The sequence below is a fragment of the Apus apus genome, chromosome 25 (genome assembly GCF_020740795.1).
Source record: "Apus apus isolate bApuApu2 chromosome 25, bApuApu2.pri.cur, whole genome shotgun sequence".
Lineage (NCBI taxonomy): Eukaryota > Metazoa > Chordata > Aves > Apodiformes > Apodidae > Apus > Apus apus.
Genome location: NC_067306.1, coordinates 1,695,309 through 1,713,986, shown reverse-complemented (window position 1 = coordinate 1,713,986; position 18,678 = coordinate 1,695,309). Strand labels below are relative to the sequence as shown.

At 58.9% G+C, this 18,678-nt stretch overlaps 1 protein-coding gene across 1 annotated transcript in view; it reads right to left on the bottom strand.

Moving 5' to 3' along the window:
- SRCIN1 (SRC kinase signaling inhibitor 1) overlaps window positions 1-18,678 on the bottom strand; it is a 67,402-nt gene that overhangs the window by 25,778 nt on the left and 22,946 nt on the right. The window contains exons 3-4 of the mRNA XM_051640082.1: window positions 13,369-13,652; window positions 2,236-2,259 (exon numbers count right to left, since the gene is read on the bottom strand). Coding sequence (XP_051496042.1) covers window positions 2,236-2,259; window positions 13,369-13,652 — 308 coding nt within the window. The remainder of the gene's footprint in view (window positions 1-2,235; window positions 2,260-13,368; window positions 13,653-18,678) is intronic.

The following is an 18,678-nucleotide window of genomic DNA, read 5'->3' as shown; positions in this document are numbered from 1 at the left end:
GATGTTCCTGCCCAGGGAAGGCTGACACCCAGAACCCCAGACCAGCCGGGATGGTGGCTGGGAGCTGGGAGGCGGTTTGGGTGATGGAAAGGTGGGTGGCTGCCAGGATGTTCCAGCTGGAGGACTCTGGCATCTGCCTGGGGACTTGGGGGACTGGCAGCAGTGTGACAGTGGCCACAGAGCAGCTGGATCGATCTGCCCCAGCTGGTGGGACGGGACATTGAAGCTGCCTCAGTGCAGAGAGAGCACAGCAATCCCAGGGATGCGCTGGGGCAGGAGACAAGGAGAGAGCAGGAAGGTGGGAGGCAACTTTCCCGCTGAAGACCAAGCCTGCAGCTACAGAAGACCCCAGGGGATGCAGGTGGCCTCGAGGAAGCTCCCAGCATCTGCCTGCTGGGATCAGGCTCCCTGCAGGGGACAAGCCATCCCCAGCTGCCACTGGCTCATGCCCCACTTGGTAGCAGGGTCAGGGAGCTGGGGGCCTCCCTTGGCTGGGAAATGGGGGATGATGTAACCCATAACACACTTCCACAACAGATACAGCCAAGGAAGGTGCTTCACTTGCAATGCCAAGTACTTCCAGGCTTGGGTGGAAAAACTTGTGGCTACAGAAAACGCAGCCTCTGTGGCTGCAGACCCCCAGGTGCTGCCAGGGGGGATCCCTGTGGACTGGGTGGCCCCCTAAAAGATCATCCCAGTTTCATTTCTTACTCAGAAAAAAACAGGGGAAAAAACCAACCAACAACAACAACAGCCCAAGGCTTTTGTGCTTTCCTCCCCCAGTCCCAGGAATGTCCCCAAGAGCACATGGCTGGAACAGGCCGGTGAGAACAGGGACAGCTGAACATTTGGGGAGCTGCTGCTCACACGGGTTTTACGCTGCAAATACTTCAAGAACGAAAACTGGGAACAAGTGCACATATCCTGCATTTTACGCCAGTGCCTCCACTCTCTGCTGCCAACTGAGGAAAGCGCCTGTTTTTTCCACAGGAAGAGCAAGCCCACCAGGGACAACATGCCAAGGTCACCCAGCAACACGCCTGACCTTGAAGTGTTGCCACCACATCCCTGGGCGAGGAGGAGGGAGGCAGGGGAGCTGCGAGGACATGCGTACTGCACCCTGCCAGACAATGGGGCAACTGTTCCCAAGGTGCTGGCAGGATCCACCGGGCAGGCACAGCCCCTCGGAGCTGCCCGGGGACTCCCGTCAGGATCCCCTTTGTGTAGGCTGGAAAAGGTGGGTTTGGGCACAAAGATTGGGGTGCAATGAAGCAGAGACTGATGATCTCTCTGTTCCGCCCTCTCTGCAGCGCAAGGGGCTGGTACCAGAACGCCCAGAGGATGGAGGCAGGGATGTGATGGCCAACGAGGGTACAGAGCTGCACCTTGCCCTCCTGTGGGGCTCAGCAACACCAGCCAAACAGAGAATTTTGCTGCTGCTCAGGAGGTCCCTGGACACGCCAAACAGCAGTTGGTCCCTGGGATCCAACACGGCATTTGTTGGAAAGCCCCTTCCTGCTGCCTCTCCAGCAAGGTGCAGGCACAGCCCAGCTCCAGGGAGCAGCACCGAGACCCCCGCACCAGGCTCATCTCCTGCCCATCAGCCTGGGATCAGCCTGGTGGGATCAGCCTGGTCTGTCGAGGGAATGAGGGGCTCAGGAGAAGGAGATGAGGAGCCTGAAGTGGGACTTGATGCTGGGCAAGCAGTCAAGTGACCAGCACACAGTGCTATGGGGAGCACAGCAGGTCCCAGAGCTCAGCAGGGCCACTGAGGGCAGGGACAGGCTCTGCTCTCCAGCTCTCCTCCATTCAGAAGGCTGGAAATCAGAGCAAGCCTTGTCCTGAAGCAGGCACCTGGCTGGAGCTCCATGGTGGGACTTCCCAGCTCATCCCCAACATCCTCCTTTCTGACCTTTTCCCGGAATTCGGGTCTCAGCTGCAATGACTTAACTCCAAAGGCAGCAGGATTTGACATGGGTGATTGTGAGGGCAGGACACAGACTCATTCTCCTCAGACAACAGGTTTGTATCTGAACAACTCAACCCAAAAAAAAAACCAAGATCCTTCTCAGAAGCTTAAACCTCTGCTGAGCTGAGAACAAACTACTCTGGCACGGGAACCCTCAACAAAAAACCCCCTGAGCTCCCACCCCCCCTCCACAGTCACAGAGATGAGGCGAGGGTGGAAAAACACATGCATTTCAAACAGAAGCAGGAAAAATCAGAAATACTGACCTTAAAGCTCCAGTAGTTGGGTTGCTAACAGAAAATAAAACAACAAAACAAAAGAAAACAAAAAAGACCATTAAGATTCTGGTTTGACTTTTGTTTTCCTTTTGAGAATTGTCGGCTTTAAACTGCGACATTAAACCTGCTCTAGTTTCTGTTTGAAGTCCCCTCCCAACGGGTTGCTTAAGTTTCATGCTGCTACAGGCTGGTGAAGGGGAAGCAGGATCATGCAAGGAGGCAGGGATGGTGGTGGGGAATGGATGCAGACCCAGGTGCAAGGTGACTGAAGCAGAGCACAGCAGGCGGTGGGATGGCAGCCCAGTATTGCTACTGGAGTCACTGGTACGTCCACACCATCCCAGCAGGTGCTGGTCAGGCTGCTGCCCTGGGAATCGGTGCTGGGGGCCAAGATAATCTGAATTTTTAAAGGGATCTTTCAATCCCCCCCCACTCTTTGCCCCTGCTACCTCCCACTGTTGCTTCCTCCCAGTGTTTCCACCAGTGTCAAGGCAATATGTGACATCAAGTGACAGGAGCTGGCACGACTTCCAGCCCAGCAAGCTGGAGAGCTGGGGAGCGAGCTGCTCCCAGGGCACCTGCTGCTCATCACCAGTGGAAGATGGCACAGAAAGTCCTGAGGATACTTGGAGCTGCAGGTCCCTGCAACACCCACCCCTGGGCAGGGGAGCACAGCGGAGGTTAGAGACCCAGGACCCCTTCCCAGGGCAGCACCAGGGTCCTAGAGGATGGATAATGGGGACACTGAGAGGCCCCAGGGCAGAGCATCCCCAGCAGGCTGGATGGGGACAGGGGAGCTCCTGCTGCTCAGGCAAAGCAAAGCACTTGGGAATGTGCTGGCACGGTGTGGAAAGCAGCTGCAGCTCCCCGGGGCTGGTCTGTACAGCCCAGCCTGGCCACAGCACCCTGGCTGCAGCAGCACCCCGAGCCTGAGCTTGAGGGGGCAGCAGGAGGGGTCTGGTGTGATCCACCTTGCTGGAAGGGGATCAATCCCCAAAGCATTTTGATATCACCAAGACGTGTGGCTGATGGGTGGGGTGAGAGAAATGGGTGCAGAGCAGGTTTTGTCCCAGCTGTCTTTTTATTGGGATCAAAGTTCTTGACTGCTCTTCTCTCCCCTCTCACACCCACCTATCACCTCACTTTTTTACAGCATTTCTTTCCCCACCACAATCACTGTGTCTGTGAACCTAGTTTGTTACTTAGAGGATATAATTATTATTATCCTCTTTAATGTTATCATTAATATTTATGTTAATGTTAATATTGATGTCATCATTATAATAATGAATGGAAAGCCAGCACCCACACCAAGCTCCCAGTCCCCACCAGTCCCTGTGGTGCCCACTTGCTGCCCAGGGATCTCCTCTGGAAGCAGAGGAAGAAGTTGTGATAACGTTCAGGTTTAGACCACCACCAGTATTTATCTGACAATCCCCCTGCAGATCTGCTGCTGCAGACCTTCCTGCTGACAAGGTAAACAGAGGTCTAGGCCATGTGTACACACACAAATTCACTTGTTAGCCTCAACTTACACCCCAGCAGGAGACTTACTCCAACTCAAGATGCAGTTTGCTTTAATACCCCCTAAGACATCAGTAGACCCAAACCAAGTCCTGCCTCAACCAAACCAAAACTGTTTAAAAAGTGACTTAAGCCCAAGGAGCACAGTGTGCTCAGGCAGACAAACCTCCAGGCACAAAGGTCTTTTCCAAGGGCACACCATGACTCAGAGGCAGAACCAGAAATAGAAGTTCAGAGCCGTGATTACCAGGCACTATTAGATAACCAGCAGGATCCCTGCCTGTCCTGGGCACTGAAACCTGTTCCAAAACTCCAGCAGCCTGGAAGTGAGAAACTGCTTCAGAATGCCCATGGGTACTAAACGAAGCCATCCATGGGATCCAGCAATTAAACACCAGCAGATCTTTGCAGCCCAAGTGCTGAGGGCAAAAAAATTCAGGGGGCAAGAGATACCAGGAGCAAAAGATGCTGGGGGAAGGAAAAGCAAGGCTGGCAGCACTGGAACCTTCCCAGTACCAAGCACGGGGGCAAATCAGAAGCCACAGCTGTGCTGTGTGTCAGGCCAGGGCATCCCAGCCCAGGTGGGAGCTGGAGCTGCTGCTCCTCCCGGGCTGGAGGAGCCTCGGGAAGCCCCAGCCCACCCGGCAGCCTCGGAGCAGGATTGCATCAGCTCCTGAAGGCTCTGACGTGCCCGGGCTCAGGGGAAGCTGCCGTTTGGTGACGGTGCTTCTGCTTCTGCTTCTGCTTGGCCGCCCTCATCCAGCCGCCCCGAGGCCACACTCGGATGCCACCTCTCAGGAAAGTCTGTGCCAGGGACCCTTAATAAACCACAGCAAAAGGACAGGAATGAATCCTTCATCCCCTTGCCTCGCCAGGCTCATCCTCTCTAGCAGCTGGTTCTCCTCACCTGAAACCAGTACACCCAGTCAAAGGAAAAGGGGGAGAACCCCCACCAGAGATGCCTGCTGCCTGGAGGCATGGATATGCTGCTGCCCTGGCACCCAGGCCATGCTCACCCACCTCTTAACTCCTTTGTGCTTTGAATGGCTGCAATTCACCTCCACATGGGAATGGATATTTCATCCAAATACTCCAAGAGCTGTGGCCAAACCAGTCTGTCCCAGTTCCTGAAGGGCCCCAATCCAGTCTGTGCTGCAAGATGATGCTCCTGACTTTTTCCTTCTGCAACTTTTTTCCCCCCTCCATGCTCTTTATTTTGCTATTCAAGAGTCTCAGTAATTTTCCTCAGACCCTGATATTACTGATCCTATCTGGTGCCAGCCCTTGGTATGTATTTTATTTATTATTTTAGGATGACTGGACAGGCTTATCACAAAGCCCATAAATTACATCCCCACTGCACACAGACACTCCACATCAAACTGGTGATGAGCTTGTCTGAACACCAAGTGCTGTGGGAGGGAACCAAGAATATTCTGGAAGCCAGTTGGGCTGGTTTGGATGACCTGGAGCACACACCAGGGTGGCACAGCAGGGCACAGCTCCCTGCACCCAGCCCCAGGAAAACCCCTTCACTGGCAGCCCCAGGAGCATGAGGGACCCCCGAGCTCTGGCTGCTGGACTGGGGGGGATGAGCTGCCTGCCCTGCCTGTACCCTGCCAAGTGGCAGGACTGCCCAGGGTTGACAATCTGGTGCTGTATGGCCATGGCCACCACCACCAGGACCTTCCAGGGGCTCCATCTGTCCCCGCAGGCGCTGCTGCCGCGCCGGCGCTTTGCCCAGCCCCGTCCTGCTGTTTGCTCTTCCTTCACCCACCCCAAACCTCCCAAAGCTAAAAACAAAAAAAAAGGATGCCTTCACCTGGCACAGGTACCTGCCCAGGCTGTGTCCAAGGAGGTAGCGGTGCCAGGGGACCAGCACAAGCCTTAAACCCCCCCAAAAAGTGGGGGACAGAGCAGGGCCAGCCCCAGCTCGGCGCCCAGCTCCCCTGCCAGCACCGGCCAGGCTGGCCAAGGGTGGATTTGTACAAAGAGAAGGGGAGAGGAGAGGGCCAAGGTAGAATTAACATATCGCTGGCTCTTCAAAAGCATCAAAGGGAGATAATGGTCCGAGAGAGGATTTGAAGCGACAGCCTTGTTACAACTGATAAAACAGGCAGCTCGGCTTGCAGCAGAGCTGTGCAGAAGGTATGAAGAATTACAAAGGCTGAGATTATAATTACAATGAAAGTCATGTCCATGATGCTGCAAAATGATGGACTACCCTGGACTGGGCCCCCCCCCCCCGAAAAAGCCCAGAGATGTGCACAGGCAAGCACTTAGGAGCTGGAGCAAAACGGGGGTGAGCTGTGGCTGTGACCCCAATGCTGTGAGGGAGCCCACGCACACGGGGGGGCTCAGGGAGGTGCCCCCACCTACATGCTGCAGAAGAGAGGAAAACCAGAGCTGGGGGGGGTAGGGGTGGTGTAGTGAAGGACATTCTGGAGTCACATTTAAACAAAAAAAACCACCTGGTTTAGTGATTGTCCCAGGAGAAGACAGGAGGTACATGAAACCCAAGTGAGTCACCACCTTGACCAAGGCAGACTTCCCCTGGTTAGCAATTACAGCACAAATCTGTTAGTGATTAACAAGGCAGGACCAAATGTGTCCCTCTAAAACGGGCAGCAGCAGCATCCCCAGCACACTCCACCAAAGGGAGAGGCAGAGGCAGCTTCATTGGCTTTTTAATTAACTCATTTTCAGGAGTTTCAGTTTCCGATAGAGTCCCCCCCCCAGGCACAACGTCTTGACAAACAAAAATCTCCTTGAAAAATAACAGTGAAGTGAGTTTAATCTGTTTTCTCCTTATTAAAGTTTGGGGTTTTTTAATGCTTTTTAGCGCCAGAAAAACTGAATTAAAGTGGAAAGAGCAAAATGACAAGATAGAGTCAAATGCAAACAGCAGCCAGACAGAGTGAAGTGACAGCAACGCTGCGTGTTGCAGATACTGTCATCTGAGGTCTTGAAGTTATTGAAAAGGCCTCTCAAACCTGAGCATCCCAGCACACCAACGTGAGAGCAGATGGGATGCAGAAGTGCTGGGGCAAATTCCCACCAGACCCAGGCTCCTCAGGGCCCTCAGTGAGTCCTGCAACCCTGTCCCCACCATAAAAAGAGCACCAAGATGCTAGTTTTGCTGCTCCTCTTTCAGGGAAAAGCATCTTCAGGCAGAGATCTGGGGGTTCTTACACCTCTCTCCAGTCCCCAGCCCAAAGAGGCTCTGATGGCCACCCAGAGGTATCACCAGAGATGCCACAGCAGGCTGTCACAGTGACACCAGGACAGGCAACAGACCCCTGGCCTGGCTGCACTGCTCAGAGTTTCCCAGCAGGACCATCCTGTCCCCCACACACCTCCAAGAGAAGGTTCATCACTTCTCCAGCACCAGTTACAGCCTTGACCTTCAACACTGTGTCTCTGAGGCAGCCCAGGGGATATGAGAGCACAAACACCTCTGGCCATCAGTGGATTTGTGCTCCTGACCCTCACTCAAGTCCCCTCCTTCCCCAATACCAATACAAAGCCAAGCAGTGATGCCTGCTCACAGCCACGCGCCCCAGGGGGATGGAGCAGGACACACACTGCCTGCCCAGGTTTGAAAATCTCCCTTCTCCAGCTTCCACATCCAAGGTCAAGGGCCTCTCTTGTACTGCAGGTTCCCTGGGGTCCAGGTTTGGTGCTCAGCACATCCAAACCTGCTCAGGATGGAGGAGGGGGGGGGTTTCCTCTGCCCATCCCTGCACTGGCAGGAAGCGTCCACACGGGCCGGGGTCTCCTGCACCCTCCATCCTGCTCCCGGGGTGTGGAGAGGGCAGCCAGGGAGCATGGCCAAAGGTTTTGGGGGGTAGGCAAGGGAAAACAGGCTGAAGTCGGGCAGATCAGATTGCAGAGTAGCTATGGCAACGGCACGGCGTAGGTGGACCAACACAATAGGGACGTGCAAGGTAAACCCAGCAGGCAGCATCCATCCCCTCCCTGCTGCACACTGCCACGGACACACCAGGACCCCCCCCCGGAAGCTTAGGGGTGACCTCCCACCCTCCACCAGGTACCTCCGAAGGCAGAGAAGCTCATCCCTGCAGGCAAATCCCTGCAAACTCCCCACCGAGAGTGAAGGGGGGGGCGGATCCTCTGTGGGGTCCCCTGCACCCCTCAGACCTGCAGCTCTCCCCATGCTGCAACCCCTCCGTGGGGCTAGAGCAGCCCTGGACCCCCCTGCTGTGAGCCCTGTCTCCCCTCGCGGGGTCCATGGTGGGTACCAGCACCCTGGGGTGCAGGGGAGGGGGCTGCCCCATCCCTGCCCAGCCAGCAGCAGAGCTGGGGGGGGGGCAGAGGGTACCGAGGTGGAGCTGCTGATGGAGAATGACCCTCCCCACTCCCTGCCGGCACCGCCGGAGCCAGGTCTGCAGCAGCAGGGACAGCAGCGCTGCCTCTGTCTGCTGCAGATTTTTGGTGCTCTCTCTCCTTCCCAGCACCGTGACACCAGGGAGCCAGCAGCAGCCCCCCCAGGCCAACTCACAAGGACACCCGAGGCCACCAGCAGAAGGAGTCCAATTGCCACCCAAAGCAGGAAACTCTGGGTGGCAGGACAGGGTGGATGCCTGCATTCCCAGCATCACATCCGTGTGCGCCGGAGGGGCAGGGAGACACACGCTCCTTCCAGCGCCGCGCTGCCCTGCACCACTCCGAGGAACTGGGCAGCACTGGGAGCCCAAGGGGATGCTGTTGGATCCAACTCCTGCTGGGCATCCACTGGTTATCTCCCTGCTGGGCCATACCCCAGAGCTGCCCTCGCTGCCACCAACGCAGCTGTACTCACTACCCACTTCTCAGGGACCTCAACACTCGCTTCCTCCCTGCTCTGTGCATCAAGCCCAAGGAGAAGTGGGGTGTCTCACAGACCTCTGCATGACTCCCAGGGACCTGATTCCAGGCCAAACTGTGGGCCAGGTCTCTTTTAATCAACCAGGAACTGCTCCCAGTAGGGGAAAAATAAAAGGATCGATAGAGACAGCTCTGGCTGCAGCCACAGGGACACACACACATGCTCGTTCACGTTACTCCCGACAGCCACGCGCACTCTCCTCCACCATTACAGCAGCTTGCAATGGTTCACATCACACTCCACCTCTGGAGACCAAGATCAGATCCCGAGAAAAGCAACGAAGGGCTCTGCCCCTTGCTCCCACTGCCCCAGCAAGCTCCTGCCAACCCGTTCACTTCAGGCAGCGTTTACAAGACACCCTCAGCACTGGGTTTGTACAAGCAGAGTGTCCTGGTACCCCATCCCACCCCCAGCACAGCCAGATACCCCAGAGTGTCCTGGTACCCCAGCCCAACCCCAGTACAGACACCCCAGAGTGTCCTGGTACCTCAGCCCAACCCCAGCACAGACACCCCAGAGTGTCCTGGTACCCCAGCCCAACCCCAGCACAGACACCCCAGAGTGTCCTGGTACCCCATCCACCCTGAGCACAGCCAGACACCCCACCAGGACGAGATGGATACCAATCACACACCAAAGCCACAGACACCTCTCTGTGTGCCCAGCTCCCCTGCCTCCCAGGGGGCTGGAGCAAGGTGGACCCAGCACTACGGGGGTCCAGGCTGGGCACACACCCGGGGGGTCCTCAAGGGCCCAGCAGGTTCCCCACGGGAAGGATGCTCGGCCAAGAGAGCTGGAGGCAAGACAAGCCCCCGCATGGCACAGGGCTGCTGCTCACCCCGGCCACCATCTGCCCCTCTCTGGCTGCCTGCGCCGCAGCCCGAGAGAGGAGAGGGGAGCAGTGTCCCCCACAGAGGGACAGGGACACGGGGGGCAGCGCGGGGCTGCCTTGGGAAGATGGGGGTCTGCACAGCAGGGCTGGCAGTGGCACCGCGGGGGGGGAGGGGGTTTGCACAGCCCCATGTGCGATGGGGGGAGCAAGGTGAGCCCCCCGCTACCGCTGGTTGCTGCACCAAAGGGTAACGCAGGGACGACGACATCCACAAACAGCCCTGGGAGGGGGGGCCCCCAGGAAACGGGAACAGGAGGAAAAGGGGAAGCGGGAAGGGGGGCGGGGGGGGGGGTTGCGCTGGCGCTGAGCCCCGCGGGCACGGGAAGGGCACGATGGGGGGACACGGGTTGGCGATGGCGGTGGGAGAGGGGGACGCGGATCTCGGGGAGGGGAACCGGCATCTCGGAGGGGAGGACCGGGATGCCTGGGGAGGGGGATGCAGGGATGAGGGAGCGGGATATCTGGGGAAGGGGGAGGCCAGGGGACAGCAGCAGCGGGAAGCGGACACCAGACCCTCACCCCCGCGGAGGGATGCGCCCCTTTCCGCCCCACCGGACTCCCCCCAAAGCCCCGGTACCTGCGGCAGGTGAGCTCGTCCCGGAATGCGCAGCGCGGCGGGCTCCGCTGGGCTCCGCGGAGCTGAGGGTGCGGGGCGAGGGGGGGAGGCGGGCAGAGCCAGGGCCGCGGCGGGAGGAACGGGGCGGAACGGGGCAGAACGGACCGGACCGGAGCCGCCACCTCCCGCCGCTGCCGCCGCCGGCCCCGCGCGCGCGCCCGCCCGCCCTGATAGGGGCGCGGTCACCACGGCAACCGCGACTCCACCTGCCCCGCACCCCCCCCCGGCTGCCGCGAGAGGGCGTGCGCGCGCCCGGAGGGGGCGGGGCCGGGGGGGGGGCGGGGGAAGAATTGGGGGTGGGATGGGGCAGGGATGGGGTCACAGATGGGTGCGATGGGGCAGGGATGGGGCAGGGATGGGGGTTCACTGGGGCAGGGATGGGGGTGAAATAGAGCAGGGATGGGGTCACAGATGGGTGCGATGGGGCAGGGATGGGTGCCGGGGGTGCGATGGGGGTGCAGTGGGGCAGGGATGGGGGTGCGATGGGGCAGGGATGGGTGCCGGGGATGCGATGGGAGCAGAGGCAGGTGCTGCGGGCCAGGGGCGTGCCGGGGTGGGACGGGCAGCCCAGCCCTCCCGGCCCAGCATCTTCGCAGCGTTTGCCCTTCCCGTGCAGCCCGGCAGGGCCACAGCAGGTGAGCACAGGCAGCGTGGGGCACGCGCACACCTGTGCACGCATGCCTGTGCACATGTACACCTGTACCTGCAGACATATGCACACGCAACCCGCGCCCCCCACTCCCCCATAAGATGCTGCTGCAGCTCAGGGGGCTGCCGGGCTCCCCCCATCCCACCCACTCAGGGCTTTGCAGCCCCTGCAGGAGCTGTGCCCGCCTTGTATTCAGCACCCTGGCTGCCCACCCGCGTGGCTTTCATAACACCCCCCCTCCCCGCCCGGCGGCTCCCCAGGACCCCGAATTCCCATAGGTTTTCCTTCCTACAGTTCTGCAGAAATGCACCAGCACACGCTCCCCGAAAGGCTCAACAACTGCCAAGTTGAATCAAAAGAACTGGGATTTTTAATTTGTTTTAATCGGGGGGGGGGGGGGGGCTGCAGCAGCCCCGTGATGCTGGACCAAGGCACCCTACCCGACCCCCCCTCCCCACCTCCCCAGCCCAAAGCACGCCCATCAGCAGTGCCCGTCACCCCCAGAGCGACAGAGAAGGTCAAAGCACTCGTGAGAACAAGCACTGCAAAAAACTGCTGCCAGCTGGGAGAGCAGCATCGCCTCCCTGCCCTGCCCGCAGCCCCTCGCACCCCCAGCCCCACATTTCAGTCCCCCCAGGGTCCCCAGTGTAGCAGCACACCCCGCTGCAGAGCAGGGAAGCAGCTGAGGCCCCTACTTTAACTGGGGAAACTGAGGCACAGAGCCAGCTGCAGCAAATCAGCGCCTCCCCAGCCTGCCTGCACCCCTGCCTGCACCCCTGCCTGCACCCCACACCACCAGCACACCCCGTGGTGATGCAGGACAGAGCAGGGTCTGGCTTCGTGGGGACGTACATCTGCTCTTTATTTATTCCAAAGTCGGATTTATTCTGGGCAGCTGCAAATCTGCTGCTGTCAGGCAGCCACCAACACGTTAACACTCAGCTCCAGCCTTTTCCTTTTTATTTATTTATTTATATTATTATTATTATTTCCTGCAGCAGAACTGGACAAGATTAAATCCAAGCTTTTATGTACTTTTATTTCGACCTGGAAGAGGCACGTTCCTGCTCCCACTATGCTGCGGTATTTAACCCCAGGCTGCAGCTCAGGGTTTAAGGGCAGGGTTTAGTTGGGATACAGCTGGCATGGCTGCACTCAGCTGGTTATGGCCAAGGGAAGGTTGATAATCCCTTACTTTCTGGGGTTTATAATTTGTCTGGGTAAAACTGTGCCTTCCCAGTTCATTTGTACCCTTGGGTGCCCATGCAGAAAGGCCCATTCCAAAGGGATGTGGACATTAGTGGGAAGCCAGGAGGGGCTGTGGGGCCACCCCTTTAAACCACCACAGGGGGATTTTTCCAAATGTCCTGAACTTCCTCTTTGCATCAGGCTCTGCAGGAGCTGCCCTGGCCGAGTTGCACATCCCAGAACATGGTGTGCAGGGAGACCAGGAACCCGGCCATGCCACCCCTCTCCTGCTGGATTTACCCCCCCCCTCCCGAGGGCAGGATTTACCCCAAACACAGCCCAGCTGTGTCCCACCAACCACTTCATCCCATTCCCATTCCTCTCATTATTATTAACCTGCCCATTTAATTCTCTCCCCTCCCAAACTGAGTGAGCTGCCACCTTGGATTTCTCAGCAGGTTTCCCAGCCGTCTGTTGGGTGCTGGTACAATGATTTGCATGGGTTTTTATCTACTGTTTTTTATACACATACACTCAAAATTAACACTGTTATCACTTTCCAAGCCCTATGCATGAGCACTGTGGTGTTTTGCTGCAGGCTTCGCCAGGCTGAAAGGGATGTTGACATTTCTGAAATGTTTCTGTTCGCCTCTGATTTTGTAAACTCTCTCAAACGTAATTTAAAAACAAACCAGAAGAGCAAAGCCTGTGATCTGAAATACCTGCCAGGCTCCCCTAGAAGAGCAAAGCAAGTTTCAAGCATTTCAGGCAGGCCCAGAGTGTTGTATAGAGTCATGGAATGGTTTGGGTTGGAAAGGATCTTAAAGATCATCTAATTCCAGCCTCCCTGCATGGGCAGGGACACCTCCCACCAGCCCAGGTTGCTCCAAGCTCCATCCAACCTGCCCTTGAACAAGAATTTCTCCCTAATGTCCAACCTAAATCTACCTTCCTCCAGTTTTAAACCATTCCCCCTCATCCCATCCCTCCCTGCCCTTGTCCCAAGTCCCTCCCCAGCTTTCCTGGAGCCCCTTCAGGAACTGGAAGGTGCTCTAAGGTCTCCCTGGAGCCTTCTCCAGGCTGAACACCCCAACTCTCCCAGCCTATCTCCCAGTATTATTTAAATGTGGCACCCAGGGTTTCTACAGTTCCATTTCCTCCCTGTTATTATTTACTGCCTGCAGGGAAAATGGGGAGGAGGGAGGGGGGGGGGGGGGGGGGGGGGGGAAAGGAGGGAGAGAAAAAGGAAAATAAAAATAGGACTTGGAGCTGACTTTTTCTTTTTCCTCCAGACAGTCCCAGAGAGCAAAAGGCGGTCCCCGTGCCCCTCTCCTCCCCCAGTGCCCCGAGGAGACGCCCCTCACCTGGTCCCGCAGCCGCTCCTGCTGCCCCCGCAGCGCCAGCGCGTGCTGCGGGTACTTGTTCTTCAGGTGGTCCATGAAGGCGTCCCTCTTGCGCTCCATCTCCGACTTCTGGAGGCCGGTGAGGGCCTCCAGGCTCTGGGCGGCGATGACGGTGTGCCGGCGCTCCGAGGTGTGCACCAGCCCTACGTTGGAGAAGCGGCGGGTGCCGTTGCCCAGGGTCCGGTATTCCCGCGGGTACTCGGCATCGTCCGCAGAGATCATGTGGGTGCTGGTCCTCTCGGGATCTGCGCGGGGTTGGGGGGAGAGCAGAGCGGGGTCAGGACCAGCCCCGCTGCCACGGGGCGCAGGTGGGGTGCTCAGGTTTGGGGTGCTCAGGTTCGGGGTGCTCAGGTTCGGGGTTTTTAAGCTAGAAGTGAGAGCTGAGCCTGGCAGGAAGCGGGGTCATCCCTCCACGGGATCCAACCAGGGGGTTGGTGGGTGCAGTTTGTCCCCCTGCGATGGCAGCGGTGCCCCCGGGGTGTGGGGCTGGTGCTGGGAGGAGATGGATGGAGCAGGGGGCAGCGGAAGGGGGGGGGGGGGGGGGGTGGGGGGGTGGAGGGGCTGGGATGTCACCGACACTGTGAGATTTGGACCAAAACATGAATAAAAGAGTGTGGGGTCACTAAAAACAGCACAGACAGGACACGGGAGCTGGGCACGGCTCCGGAGCACAGACAGACAGGGCGACACGGACACACGGACAGACCAAAAAGAAAACTAAATGTGGGCCGGGGCTGGGGGAGGATCGTGTCTGCCTGGCACTGCCCGTTACCCCCCACCCCCCGTGCCCTGCCTGCTGCGCCCTGACCAGACCCCCCATCAGAGGCTCAGCCCCCCGCCCGGCTGCCAGCCCAGCCCTCGGACACCAGTCCCGGCCCCGGGGGATGCTCTGCCCGTCCCAGCCCCTGCAGAGCTCACCCCATCCTGGGTGGGCAGAGTGGGCAGTGAGCGCGGGCAGGGGAGCCAGGACCCATCCCTTTGCTCATCATTCCTTAGCTGCACGCCGGGATTTTCCTCGCCAGGGAAGCTGTGCCGAGCGCATCCAGCACGAGCGGTGACAAATGCCTGGAAGTCCCCGTGCGCTGCCAGCGCCTGGCACCTCCTCGGTGGCTGCAGGACGAGGTCACTCTGCGGTCCCCGGCCCCTGCTCAGCCCCACACCTGCCGCAGAGCAACCTCGGGACACCAACCCCTGCTCCAAAAAGCCGCTTTTGAGGTTCTTGTGCCATCTGAGCCCGTGTCACACCACCCTGGGCTGGTCCCGACTGCCACCACCGTGCCACGAGCTGTCTTTGCCACCACTAACTAGTCTGGCAACCTGCAGCACTCGTCGCAGGGATTCACCACGCTAAGTCTTCGTTTTTTCACTCACCATTTAACCTTGATCCGTTATTCATCTATTTCCTTGTCCCTTTTCCCACTCCCTTCCTTCTCAAGCTCCCGTTAAGCAAATCATGGAGGGTTTTTCTTTTTCACTTCATCATTGATCAGCTCAACGTACTAGCTTTATATCAACTGATTGTGTTACTAACGTAGGACAGGACTCCAGCTTGTGCTACAGACATAACTCCTCTGCTCAAGGTCATACAAGGGGCTTTGCTACCAGGCTCTCAGCAAAAGCCACAGGGACATCCTTATCCCTTTTCCTTCTCCAAAAAACAACCAGTCCAGCTCCTGTCCCCCATGCTCCATCACCAAGTGGGACCTCATCCATGGGACCATCAGCCCCAGACTCAAAAATCAGCAGCAGAATTTGAGGGCTGCAACTCTCTGTCCCTCCCTGCCCCGCTGAGCCTGGTCCCCACGTCACTGCTGCAAGGGGGTGGTGGTGGTGGCACGTTGGTCATGTGCAAAACGCCCTGAGATCCCACATGAGAAGTGTCACAGGAGCGATGCCAGAGGGGCCACCTCAGTCCTTCTGCTGGCAGAGAAGGCAACGTGGGGCTGAGAGTATCACCCCGGGGCACCACCCCGCTAATCCCAGCCCCCATGGGAGGCTCAGATGGAGCCATTTCTCCTGTCCCACCCTGCTGAGCCCTGGAGTCACCTGCCCCTTCATGTACCAGCCCCTCCACGGCACACACTTCTTCCCGAGGATTTGCTGCTACCAAATGGAAACCTCCTCCTGCCCTCGGCTGGTGGCTCAGAGCTTGCTCTGCTATGGCAAAGCAGCAGAGATGTTCGGGGAGGGGGGCACGTCCAGCACCCACCCCAGCCCCAGCATTGACATTGGCAGTGCCTGGACACATTCTTGGAGCTCTTAAGTGGGAAGAGGAAGAGTGGGACCCTGGGCATCCTCCCCCCAGCACGGGCAGGGAGCCCAGCATGGCCTGTTCCCACCAAACCAGCCCCACTGCAGTGCGGGATCCTGGGTGCCAACAGGACTCCCAGCATCATTTGTCCCATTGGAATGACAAACCCAGGAAGGCTGTGGAAGACGGGTGACAGGGCACCCTGAAAGCCCCTGAAAGCTGCAGCTCCTCTCCCTCGCTGGAGATCTCAAACCACAGGAAAGTGCAGGGACAGGGGGCTTGGGGGTGCAGGAGGGGCCGGTTCCCTGCAGCCCCCTCCCCGGTGCCTCCATTAGCCCCGCGTTTAGCAGGGGGTTTAGCCAGGGGTGAGGCTGCGTTCTGGGCTCCTTCCCAACCTCCTCCTCTCCCTGCCGAGCCACGCATCAGCATGCAGCTCCCCGCTCCCTAATGATACGCTCCGGGAGCGGAACGCGCCAGCTCCCTGTCTCTCTGCCGACTACTAAAAAGGATGATTTGAAAAGCCCTGCACAAGCTGCGCGGGGGTCAGAGCAAAGCTGGATGCTGGCGGGGGCCCTTCCAGCCCCGGCTGCGCCGCATCCGTTCCCGCATCCCTTTCCAAGCTCCGGAGCAAGCCAGGGGAAGGCAGCCCCAGCACCATCAACTCCATGACAAACGAAGAGGAGGAAAAGCCGCCGCAGACCCACGTGTACCTGTCCCCACGATGGCCACTCTCCCCTCCAGACCCCAGTCCAGATCGGGCAGAGACCGTTTGATAAGAGAACAGCCAGAAACTGGGGTATGAGGTCTCCCTCAGACAGGGACTTTAAACCCTTCATGCTCCTCTGTGCTTCCCTGGCACGATCCATAGAAAGAAGGTGCTAATCCTCCCCTCCTGGCCTCACCCCAAAGAGATAATGACATCCTGCCACCCGAAATCCCCACAACCAAGTTGTTTCTCTTCCTCCCGTGCAAGGACTGTGGGTGGATGCTGAGCAGGGGTACCCCCACCCGGGCTGCCCCGCTGCTGCCCACAGCACCAGCCGATCCCCGGGAAGCGCTTCCCCGAGCTGCATCCAAATAGGTCACTGGGGTGGGAGAGCCAGTGGCCGGAGCCTGCCCAGGGTCCTCAGCCTAGCGGGGTGCCGCCGTGGGACATGTCATCCACACAGGGACTGTCCCATCTCTTACCCGTAGGTGCAGGACGACTTCCAGGGCGGCCGGGAAACGGCTTCGGGGGGACGGGGGAGGCAGCCCCCGCGTCTCCAGGGGCTGCAGGCGGCTGCTTGGCCGGGCGCAGGGCTCCCACCACCGCCAAAATCCCACGGTAAATCCTGGCCAGCCCCTCTCCGAGCAGCTGGGGGCTAGGGAAGCGTGGCTCTCTTTGACGATTCATCCATCCATCTTCCTCACCTGCCAGCAGAGGTGTTCCCCGGGCCGGGCCACAGCCCGGGCTCCTAGCAGGATGCTGCCATCCCCTCCTTCCCGGGAGAAAAACGGCCCCGGAGCCCGGCAGTGCTTGGGGCGATGCTCTTGAGGAGCGGTGCTTTGCTGCCCCAGGTGCAGTTCTCCACCAGTTCCCTGCTCCCGGGAATGGGAAAGGCTGAGGGGGGAGACACCGGGGTGGCCCCACGAGAGCCACGCCAGGTCAGAGCAGCCGCGGGGGCCGCTCGGATCCCCCCGCCGGCTTTACCGGAAAGATCTTTCCAAGCCGGTTCCCGACTGCAGTTCCATAAATCTTCAGGAGGCAGCCGGGCTCTCGCGGGCCGTGACAGCAACGGCACTTAACGGAGCGTGAAAAATCATCCACGAAAGCGATTATACAAAAAGGGGCGAGAGGAGGGGAAGCAGCGAGTACGTTCGGGGATAAAGGGAGGCGAAAGAATAGAAGATGCCCCTCGGAGCGATGCGGCTCCCCCGCGCCCGGCCATTAAGGCAGCGGGAGGAGAGGAACGCTCGTCTCTTCCTCCCAGAGGCTGCGGCTGCCGCACTGCCAGCCTGCACAGCACCCGGGAGGGCTGCCCAGCACCCAGAGCCCCGCTCGGCACTAACCCCTTCCCTGCCAGGCTCCGAGAGCTGGGAAGGGCAGGGGGATCCTGGGTGGTTCCTGCTGCACTTAACTCCCGCTCTGCTGCACAGCCCTCCTCGGGGGTGGGCCTCAGAAATACCCACCCCTGCCCAAGTGGGACGTGCTGTGGTTAAGGGCTCTTCAGAGGCATTGCTGCCCCGGGGGTCCCTGTCCCTGGCTCAGCCACTTGCTACTTGCACTCATTTTTCGATGGAGACACAGTGGTCAGTTCACCCCCCTCTTCCCCAGACATGCCCCAAGCTCCCATCTCACCCCCCACGACGGGTCCAGCAGCCACAGCTACAACATCTGTCGGTGTTCTCCTCCCAAAGCTGTGCCCAGAGTGGTTGACAAGGCAACTGACACACCAGGGACACATAAACACCCCAGACCCATGGCACCACCACATACCAAACAGGTCCAGCCATCACCAGCGTTTGCTCCGTGCAGCCAGAGCTGCCCGTTTTGAATCTGTCTACAGAGAAATGTGTCCCTGCTCCCGGCTGAGACCCTTGGCTGTGGATTCCCCTGTCCCGTGGGGACGCCGGGAGTGGGACAGACTCAGGGTCCATCCCAGCATGTGAGGGTGGAGGAGAGAACAAGCAATATGGGGACTGAAAGCTGGTGGGTGGCAGGGCTGACCCTTCCCTGCCATCCTCTTGCTTCCCGGCTAATGGAGACCTGGCACCAAACCGCCTGGGAAAAGCAAGGGGATGCCAAGGCCACCACCAGGGACCATTAACATCCATCCTGGAACAAACTTCCCCTGGCTATGCTATGCCCAGCAGCCCCCCCAGGAGGGTGGGTTGCAGCTCTCCCATCTCCTCTCCCCATCCCTGCAGCACAGGCTCCCTGCCGTGCCTTTCACTCCTAAAATCAAGTGGAACCAGGGAAAATAAACCACCACCCGCCGACCCTTTCATCAGGAACTTCCCGAGGGGAGTGTCAGAGCAGC